Below are 11314 nucleotides of genomic sequence, written 5' to 3'. Positions count from 1 at the left end.
TCACCTTGGTTTGATCCATGCACTCCATAAAGTCCCTGAGCCTTGCCAGAAATGGTCCCTGAGCACAGAGCCAGGCGTGATTCCTAAGTACCTCTGGATGTGGCCTGAAAATAAAACAAAACAAAATCACAAATCATCTTATCTACATAAGAAATTAGTCACCGGGGGCCGGGCGGTGGCGCTCGAGGTAAGGTGCCTGCCTTACCTGCGCTAGCCTAGGAGACGGACCGCGGTTCGATCCCCCGGCGTCCCATATGGTCCCCCAAGCCAGGAGCGACTTCTGAGCGCATAGCCAGGAGTAACCCCTGAGCGTCACTGGGTGTGGCCCAAAAAAAAAAAAAAAAAAAAAAAGAAATTAGTCACCAGTGAGTACAAGATCTGTGCCATTGCCAAGTCAATTATAAATTCCAGCCTAGATGGCTTGCCAAAAAAAAGAATGAAATTGAAACACACCATACCCTTTTTCTTTTCCTCTTGCCACATCTAAAACTTAACATTTGACAGAGAGAACAGTCTATATAGGTAGGCATGCAAGTATGTATGTGTTTATGTAAAAGAAACCCTTTGATTTTAGAATAATGTGTGTTGGTGTATTTAAAATATAATTTATTAAATATTTGTGGGGTTCAAATTATACCATTGCCTACAATTTTTTTTTTTTTTTTGGTTTTTGGGCCACACCCGGCAGTGCTCAGGGGTTACTTCTGGCTGTCTGCTCAGAAATAGCTCCTGGCAGGCACGGGGGACCATATGGGACACTGGGATTCGAACCAACCATCTTTGGTCCCGGATCGGCTGCTTACAAGTCAAATGCCGCTGTGCTATCTCTCCACGCCCTGCCTACAATTTCTTTTATTTTTCATCTTTTGTTTATGCTCTTGATCTTTCTTCATCTTTCTGCAAGTGAAAGAAAAATAACCTTATAAAGCCGGAGAGATAGCATGAAGGTAAGGCGTTTGCCTTTCATGCAGAAGGTCATTGGTTCGAATCCCGGCATCCCATATGGTCCCCTGAGCCTGCCAGGAGCGATTTCTGAGCATGTAGCCAGGAGTAACCCTTGAGTGCTGCTGGGTGTGGACCCCCCCCCCAAAAAAAAAAGAAAGAAAGAAAATTATACCTTATAAGGTCCTTCTTCAGAGTGTAGTACTCATTCGCAAAGCTTTGTAGTCTTATAGTCTTTATGGTCTGACAGTCTTTATTGACTACATTTGTTTTAATTGGTGCATTCAGTTACAATGCACTCTTCATATTATTGAATAAATAATGCAGCAAAAAGTGTGATCAAAATGTTAAGATTAATTAGGATGAGGAAGTTGTGTTTGGGGCTGCACCCAGTGATGTGGGCTTGCTCCTGGTTCTTTTTTTGCAAGGGTCACTCCAGCAGTACTGCATGTTCGCTACATACAAGGGCCTTAAGCTCTGTAGTATCTCCCAGCCCTAAAATTTAACTGGATTTTAAGTATTAAAATCTATAGAAATTAGTATCTCAAACAAAATTTTTGATAGTTTCAGGTTGGCTCATCTATAATCACATCCTTTTTTTTTAAGTAAAATAACTTTATTTAGAAAATATGAGAAGTAAGAGAGATAAAACATGCATGTTAGTATGAGAGAGAAAGAGAGTTGAAAAGAATACAGTCTTTTCTAGAGGGGAGAGCTAGAAATGCATACTTAACCTTTTTTCTACCCTTGCCACAAACCCAAAAGATTCTATAAGCTTTATTATGAATCTTAAGCTTTTAATAAGCTACATCTTGAGAAAAAAATATTTTTATTATTATGAATTATGTTTAATTAACCTCACACAACCTTGGGAAAGTCTCAGGTTCTTAAAATCAAATTTTAGAAACATGATACTTGGGGATTTATATCTAGGTAAAGAGATCATTTATCTTGTAGGATTATATACTATTGAAAACGTGTTGTGCAAAATCAAAGGCAGATGCATCTTATTTGAAATAAATCTAATATACAAAGCTTTCTGTTACAAATTAATTAGAAATAAATGATTTTTATAAAAGTAAAGAGCAATAATTTTAGAGAAATTTAGCAGTGTAAATCACAATATTATTCTGTTGAAATGCTAATTTAAATAGTTAATATTAAAAATGCAACTAGAAGTGCTTTTTAAATTAACATCAAATTAAATTTAAAAGACTGCTTTGGAAAAAATTTTTTGGCAACATCTAGATGTTTAACTTTTAACATAAACAGTGACATTATTGAACATGAAGGAAAGATTATTTTTCTTTAGTATAAATCCTCCAAAGCTTTAACTTGAAAAAAATTTAAATCTTGGTAAAAATCTGATATTAACTGAGCCAAACGTGGTAACAAAGTTCAAATTTGTTAAGCCTTTAGCTTAACTTGATTAAGTCAAAAGTGTTGTTTTGTTTTAAACAATGACTTATTAAAAATTGTGGGGAGGGGTTTGGGCCACACCTGGTGATGCTCAGGGGTTAGGGGTTACTCCTGGCTGTGCGCTCAGAAATCGCTCCTGGTTTCCTGGTTCAGGGAACCATATGGGACATCAGCTCTATCTTGGGTCAGCCTCGTGCAAGGCAAACGCCCTACAGCTGTGCTATCACTCTGGCCCCTTAAAATAAAATGTATATGCCATGAAACTTGCAACTTTTAATTATGTAGTTCAATGAATTTTAATATATTTAGAGTTGCATAAAAAAAGCACACCACAATATAATTTTAGGCTGTTCTTATCACTAAATCTTCATGCCTAAGTCATTCTCCATTTCCCAGTTTCCCTAAACCCTGGCAATTCTCTTCCACTGTCTTTAACAATTTGACTTTCCTCTTCTCAACATTTAATACAAATGGAATCATGTACAGGGGTGAGGAATGAATGTTAGGCCCACAGGCACTACATGGCTCGTGAAATCATGTGGTCTGGCTCTGGTACATGAAAGGACAGACATGGACGAATCTTGCCAGCTGCCTGCAGCCTATTGGCCTATAGTGCATGGCCTCATTTGATAAATACCCAAATCTTTGGCAGGACAAATGTTCTCATTTCATCCCTTTGTGCCCCACCACCAGGTGTTATTGTCCCTTTGTAACTGTTTCTTAGCATAATTTAAAAAATTTAAGCAAGAGTACTTAATTTTCTCTGGCTCTGGAAGCTAGAAGCCCAAGCAAGTTTAGGGTTTTGGCAGACTTGATTTCACCCTTAGTCCCTCTGATTTCTAACCTGCTGCACAGTATAGTTCCAAGGCTCCTTTATGTATCCTGTAGTCTGTTTCATTCGTTTTTGTTGCCAAGGAATATATGGCTATGCTACATTTTGTTTACCTATTCATCACTAGGGGGACATTTGGGTTTTCACTTTTCAGTTATTATGAATAACGGGGTTTTGAATGTTTTGTTAAAGATCTATGTGGACATATGTTTAGTTCTCTGGAGTGGAATTGCTGGGTCATCTGTTTAGCCTATGTTTGCTCTCTATTGAATCATTTAATGAACCCTTATATTGTATTCCAAAGTTGCCAGAGAGAGTACAGATTTTAAGATGCTTTTTTTGGATGTGATGAATCCCAATATCACATTTGGTCCCTAGAGCACTGCTAGGAGCAAGGCCTGAGCACAGGACCAGGAACAAGTCCTGAAGATCAAACAAAGGTCAAAGTTATGATACATTTTACAATCCAGTAGAATGTAAGAGGTCCAATTTTGCTACATCCTCACCAACACTTGTTATTATCTTTCTTTACTAAAGTCATCCTTGTGGGTGTGTAGTGCTACTTTAATAGTAACTTTGATTAGCATTTTTTCTAATGATTACTAATGTATAGTATCTCTTCATGAGCTTATTGGCTATTTATTTTCCTTCTTTCTTTATTTTAAACTTTTAAGTTATTGAAGCCAAAGACATAGTACAGTGGATCTGGGCACTTGCCATATACGACAGCTGAGCCAGGAATGATCTCTAAATCTCTAAAGATAGAGCCAGAAGTCAGACTTGAGTATATATGTATATGGTTGAATCTGTATATGATTCAAAAACAAATAAATTTTAAGCTATTTGTTTTTTTTCATTAGTTATAGATATTTTTTTTATATAATTGGTTTTTTGGTTTAGATACTGCAGTGCTGAGCTTATACCTGGCTCTGTGTTTAAGAATCTCTCCTGGGCCCGGAGAGATAGCACAGCGGCGTTTGCCTTGCAAGCAGCCGATCCAGGACCAAAGGTGGTTGGTTTGAATCCCAGTGTCCCATATGGTCCCCCGTGCCAGCCAGGAGCTATTTCTGAGCAGACAGCCAGGAGTAACCCCTGAGCACTGCCAGGTGTGGCCCAAAAACAAAACAAAAAAAAAAGTGATTTGTCAGAGCCAGAGCAGTGGCACAGCAGTAGGGCGTTTGCCTTGCGTGCAGCTATCCTAGGACAGACTGCGGTTTGATCCCCTATGTACCATATAGTCTCCCAAGCCAGAAGCGATTTCTGAGCATATAGCCAGGAGTAACCCCTGAGCATCACCGGGTGTAGCCCAACCCCCTCCCCACCCAAAAAAAAGCTATTTGTCTATGGTCACCACAGAACTACTTGGTAGCAGAGCTGGAGATGAGAGAAATCAATGACTGAATGAAAAATGAAGCCTTATGATTTATATTTTGATAAACCCTCCTATGTATTTCTTACAGAACTTAACATTTTATTTTCATCTAGAGGCAAAGAGGGATATCAAGAAGGAATAGGAGCCAAGGGACTTAGAGAAAATTGCATTCAACTTGTAAGAACACTTTTTACTTCAGTCAGTAAAAAGATGCAGTCTTGTAAAGATGCTTTTGTGGTAGACCTGGTCTGAGATTCTCTTTCAGTGATGCAAAGTGACCTATTGAAGGAACCTGTCATATCCGGAACAATTGGTAGCTTTTCAGAAAAGGCCCAATTTGAAGGGCTTTGCATATTGTTGCAAAATAAAGGCAAATATTGTTTCAAATGTCACTCACTCTTCTTCACAAAGAAAGCATTTCATTTTGCCATATGGGATGAGTGAGGAAGGGAGAAGACTTTGCAGATGGGCTTTCAACCAGAGGGTAGTCATAAGGGAGAAAAAGGAATTTTGTTACAGAGTCATAAAATTCTCTTCTCTCCTATCTGTTAGAGAATACTGGATTGACAAGTAATGAAGAAAATATTTGGACAAGAACAATGCAAGGTGTTGTGTTCACATAAGCCCACGTACACATGTGGGGTGTTGAATGCTCTTTGCCCACTTGATCTTACTGGTTTGTTTGTTGTTGTTTTTTAACAAAGAAGGGTGTGATGAGGCCAATTCCATTACTGGCATTGAATTTTTGTTTTATTTAAATAATAATTTCCCTCTATAAGGAGATCTGTTTGTCCCTCATGATTTTAATGTAGTTGACTTTGATGAGAACAATAGTTTCAGCCCACCTATTTCATGGAGGGAACTGTAATTCTTTTAAACCAGACTTCTAGTCTACTGGGAAGTAGTGGAAAGTTTTGGTTCCCATCTGAGCTTCACAGTGGGGGACAGGGAGGGTCATTGTTAAATTAAAGACTCCACCCTTGGAAGTGAAGTATCCTGTGGATTTCTCTCTAAATAATGTGAGGCTGAGTTTCTCACTAGGTAGAGCAAAGTGAGTTTGCACATTGTGCACAAATGTGGTACATTCCAGAGAGGAGAACATGGCATTCGAAAGACATTCATCAAACCATCATAACTCAAGTAGGGGTATAGCACAACATTAAACTGCCTCAAAGAAATATTCTAATGGGATTTTAAAGCATTTGAGGAATAATATTTCACTTTCCCTTTTTCTTATTAGGTTTCCTGTTAAATGGTTGTCTTGGTGTCTTTGTTAATCTTTATGAGATCCTTGTTTCCTAATAACTGAAGAAGAGTGATAACTTAAAGTGTTTAGTTACTAAGGAGGGCCATTTCCTTATATTTCTCTCCATTTTAATCAATACTTTAAACTAGCTTCCTCATTCCAAGAGCAAAAACGTTTGATATCAGTGATGACAAATTCTACAGAAAACATTTTTTTCTTCTCAGCTTCCACTCAGCCCCTAGCTTTTCTTTAGCATCGATATCACCACTCAGAATATCTTCTTTGGATTGTATGATGGGATTTGGAGCAGAAGGAGAATACAGAAACTATGTTCTTTGTACATTTGTGCAGAACAGTTCTCTCAATTGGTATTTGGGTGGTTCTTTAAGATCAGAGGTTCATGCTGTTTCGGATCAGGAGCACTGTTCTGGCATGCTGATAAAAAAGGACTCCTTACCATGTGGACACTAAAAAAAAGCCAGCATGAGTCACCTTATACTGCAAAAAGAAAGGCATTTTCTTGTGTCATCTTCTGAAGGAAAAGTTAATCAGTGAATGAGTGCCACACTTACTGAAGATATATCTAGTAATAACAAGTGTCCTGGGTCAGTTTTTTCTTACCCAGATAAGTTGTTATCAGTTGCTATTTGTAGCTTTAGAAAAACTGCCTGTACCACTGATTTTTCAGTGATGTGTCAGCAAATTCATAAAGATGAGTAGGTACAGAGTGATTTCTTGGGTACTGGTACTTAAATAAGTTGACTTAATGGAGAAAGTTGATGGGGATAATTGAGAGTCTTAGAAGATCTTTCTTCATCAGTGATTTTTATTTAAATTAGTTAAAATTGAGGGGCTAGAGCAACAAGACTGTGGGTGGGGCACTTGCCCAGCAACACAAATGGTCTCCATCAAGAGAGATCCTTCAGGGCCGGGCGGTGGCGCTAAAGGTAAGGTGCCTGCCTTGCCTGCGCTAGCCTTGGACGGACCGCGGTTCGATTCCCCCGGTGTCCCATATGGTCCCCCAAGCCAGGAGCAACTTCTGAGCGCATAGCCAGGAGTAACCCCTGAGTGTTACTGGGTGTGGCCCAAAAACCAAAAAAAAAAAAAGAGAGATCCTTCAGCACAGAGCCAGCAGTAAGCCCTGAGCATCTCTTGATGTGGGCTAAAATCCTCTGAACCAGAGGACCTATTGTATATAAATTTGTATATATTTATAACTATTTATTGAATATTTTTTATCACCAGTAATACTAGAAAAGCAGAGAATGCTACATGAGAATTCTTGCTAGAAGTAAGGGGAAGTGGTTCTGCTAGCAGTTGATGGCATGGGCTGATTCTGTATGCCTGATAACAAGATGCTTTGCATAACATACCCATGAAAAGGTTTGGGAGACTAAGGAGTAGTAATTGGGCATTAACTTGGATACTAAGTAATGCCAAAGGCCATTAGAGAAACTAGTCTTCAAATGCAGATCTTTGAGTTGAATTTATTTTTCTGGGAGATATTAGGATCCACACAAAACACTAGAGAGCACTGCTAGAAATAACTATGGAATCTGACAGATCTGTCTCAGTTCACAAATCTATGAGCTACGTGAAAGTCAAAAGACTTTCTTGATTTCTAAGCTGTAAACGGTTAAGCTATTTTCCCCCTCTGAGCATATCTTTGTTCCCTTCTCCTACCTACCTCTTCTTTCTACTAATCCCACACCTTGTGTCTGTCTACTGCTTTTACCAAGCAATGCAACTGCCTCAGCAGGAAAAGGAAGAAGAGAAAGACCAGGGAGAAGTGAGAGATGAGTCAAGGAAAAATCTAATATGACTAGTCAATAGAGCTGCAAAAAAAAGCTAGAGCTCTATACTAACACTAGGTCAAGGAGTCACAGGGCTGAGAATGTCAGCAATGGTGTGTGTGTGTGAGAAATCCAAGCTCATATATTCTAATATTTGTTTTAGAAAAGTTGATTGAGGACTGAAGAGAGGAATAGTTTATCTAGTATTCTAGTTACTAGAATGGGTCTCATTTTGTATTTTTGAAAGTGCATAGAGTTTAAAGCTGTTTTGATCATTTATTTCATTGTTTCACAACAATTCTGATGGAATTTACTTGTCAAAAGTCATGCAGAAGCCAACAGTTCCCATTTTCTGTTCCATTACAGAAAGAACTATGTAGAAAGATTATGTAAGACAAACCAAATAGCTTCTAAAATTGATTGGGATTCTAAATTTAGTTTTGTAAGTGAGGAAACTACTTCAGGAAGAGAAATAACTTGCCCAAAATAACATGACCCAACCAATGACTAAACTATGCAGGAAAATTTTTATACTCTGTATTCAGGGAAATGATCAGACAGGCTCTTAATGAGCAGATTACCAATGTTATTACTTAGACAATATAAAAACCATTGCAATCAGAGAGATAGTAGAGAGGATGGGGCACTTAACTTTCCTCACCTATGGCTGATCCAGATTTGATCCCATCATCCCCTATAGTTACCCAAGTACACATGGAAGGTTTCCTGAGCACAAAGCTAGGAATAAACCTGAGCACTACCTGGTAGGCTTTCCCCAAATAAAGACAATAGACATATGTGTGGATGACATTGAAATTGTCACAAGAGCTTTTTAGTGCATTATTATATATTCTTTGTCTATATTTGTGTGTGTGTATCTGTTTGTGTCTGTGTATGATGGTAGTGGTCACTCATGATTGGTTATGACTGGTGCTGGTTAGGACTGATGGTGCTGGGAGACACCAGGGACAAAACCAGTAGTGTTCGGAGGCCACTATGTCACACCCAGTATTTATTGTCAGGGAGCCATGTGGTGCAGGGGATTGAATATAGTCCTTCAAGCATGTAAAGCATGCAACCAATACACTTTAAGCACTATCTGGTCCCTAGTGTCTATATTTTTAATATGGTTACATTTTTAAACTCACAGAATCTATTAATATTTCAAATGAATTGGCTCAGGACATTATTAAAATTGGCACATTCTAAGAGAACTACAGGTGGAAATTGTGTGAAAGAGGAGTCACAGAATGAGAGTAGGGGGCCAATCGTAAGGAGGGGAGGAAACAGGAAAGAATTCAGGTCAGAATTCTGACCTGATTGGAAGAAAGTTGAGAAATGCTACTTAGGTCATTTGGTAAATTAGAATATTTCTATCCTATACTGTGAATTGGAGCCAAGAGTGGTGGCATAGCAGTAGGGTGTTGCCTTGCAAGTGGCTGACCTAGGACAGACTGCAGTTTGATTTCCCAGCATCCCATATGGTCCCCAAGCCAGGAGCGATTTCTAAGCGCATAGCCAGGAGTAACGCCTGAGCATCACGTGGTGTGGCCCAAAAACAAACAAACAAAAAAAAGAAAGAAAAATACCGTGAATTGATAGAATTTAATATAGATATATTTACTGGCATATGCAAGTAAGTCAAAGATGAAATGCACTTTTGTTTTTGTTTTTTGGGTCACACCCAATGGTGTTTAGGGCTACTCCTGGCTATGCGCTCAGAAATCGCACCTAGCAGGCACGGGGAACCATATGGGATACTAGGATTCGAACTACCATCTATCCTGGGTTGGCTGCATGAAAGGCAATATGCCTTACTGCTATGCTATTGCTCTGGCCCCGAAATGCACTTTTATGGGAAGATATAACTTTATTTTTATTTTTTGGGAAGATTTAACTTTAAAGGAAAAATATGAAAATGCAATTTTCAATTCATACATTTAATTTTTTTTTCTTTTGCAGCATCTAGTTTGGGCTCAAAATTGAAAGGTCCTGAACTGAATTTAAAAGGCAGACAGCATGTTCTACAAGCTGGCCAGACCCTACATCTCAAATGCAGGTGAGTGATGGTATATGTCTAGGAAACCAACTAATTGTCCTTTCACAAAGGGTGCAAGTTGTGCAGGGCAGAGTGAAAGATTTCCTCTTCTGTAGCAAGGCAGAGACTTGAGAGAGTTCCTGAGTGTCTGCAAACTATAGGCCACATGCAGACAGCTCATCGCTTCATGAGTCTCTAAAGATTCTTGTTTATTTATTTTTTGTTTCCTCTTGAACATATTTCTTCTTTATTGCCTTTTGAGCAAATTACTTGTTCAAGAGGAATAAAAATTGAGAAGGGATTTTCTGGAACATTTTGACATCTCTTTTTTTTTCTGAGTTTGAAAACTCTTCCAAAAGTCTTATTTTCTATAAAGAGCATGACTGTTTTAAGAACAGATCTCTGTAGAGTGCTGACCTCTGGTTCTAGCAATGGATTGGCTCTCTGGATCTGTGAGTTAATTTCTTCTTTGTTGTTGCAGGGGGGATGCAGCCCATACCTGGTCTGTGCCCGAAACGGTGAACAGGGAGAACAAGAGGCTGAGTATAACCAGTTCTGCTTGTGGAAAGAATAGCAAACAGTTCTGCTCTATTCTGACCTTGAACAAGGTTCAGGCAAACCACACTGGCTTGTATAGCTGCAAATATATATCTATTCCTGCTTCAAAGAATAAGAGAAGAGAAACTTCAATCTATATATTTATTAATGGTAAGACTTTTATTTTTTTTATGTTGTTAGCTATCATTTTGCAGTGGGCTAAAAATTCCAACTTGACCCATTGGAAATGAGTGTGAGAGGAAAGATCTAGGTAAAATATTGAACACTAGTTGTAGGAACTTATATAATGCACCTTTGTTTGTTTTGGTTTGGAGTCCATACTGTGCTATGCTCAAGAATCACTCACTGCTTGTTGTTCTTGGGGGAACACATGCTAGGACAAAAGGCATGCCCTAGAAAAGAATGGCCCTAGAATGTATTTTAACGCATGTTTTCAGTATCAATTTCAACTAAAAATTTCAAGGATATCCAATGATATGTTTTCTTTTTTTTTTTTAATTTTGTTTTTGGGGTCACACCCAGCAGTGCTCAGAGGTTACTCCTGGCTCTATGCTCAGAAATCGCCCCTGGCAGGCACAGGGGACCATATGGAATGCTGGGATTCGAACCACTATCCTTCTGCATGAAAGGCAAACGCCTTACCTCCATGCTATCTCTCCGGCCCAATGATATGTTTTCTAAAAGAGACGTTGTCATCTATTCAGTTCACCACTATATCTCTAGCACCCAGAATAGTATTGGCACATATTTAAATTACTAAATTAATGCTGAAGTTTAGTTCTTTTTTAAAATTGTTGAGAGCTTCTAACAATACTTTATTTGAATTTTTTTTTAAAAATAATATCCTTTTTTAGTACCATGATTACAAACATGATTTCAGTTATTAAAAAAAAAAGATAGCCCCCTTCACCAGTGCAAACTTTCCACCAACAAAGCCCCCATTTCCCTCCTTCCCTACTCCCTGCCTGTATTTAAGACAGGCATTCTATTTCTCTCACTCACTACCATTGTCACTATAGTTGTCAGTGTAGTTATTTCTCTAATGGAATTCACCACTCTCATGGACTGGTCCTTCCAACCCTCATCTCTACTGACTCTGTGTATTATTACAATA

General features: G+C 38.6%; 1 protein-coding gene across 1 annotated transcript in view; it reads left to right on the top strand.

Annotated features, from left to right (window-relative positions):
• Positions 1–9623: 9623 nt before the first annotated feature.
• The window catches only part of FLT1 (fms related receptor tyrosine kinase 1), a 207377-nt gene continuing 205686 nt past the window's right edge, over positions 9624–11314 (top strand). Inside the window, exons 1-2 of the mRNA XM_049778458.1 lie at positions 9624–9663; positions 10135–10350. Of these exons, the coding sequence (XP_049634415.1) occupies positions 9624–9663; positions 10135–10350 (256 nt within the window). The remainder of the gene's footprint in view (positions 9664–10134; positions 10351–11314) is intronic.

Source organism: Suncus etruscus, chromosome 8, assembly GCF_024139225.1.
Source record: "Suncus etruscus isolate mSunEtr1 chromosome 8, mSunEtr1.pri.cur, whole genome shotgun sequence".
NCBI lineage: Eukaryota > Metazoa > Chordata > Mammalia > Eulipotyphla > Soricidae > Suncus > Suncus etruscus.
This window is presented reverse-complemented; position numbering and strand designations above follow the sequence as displayed.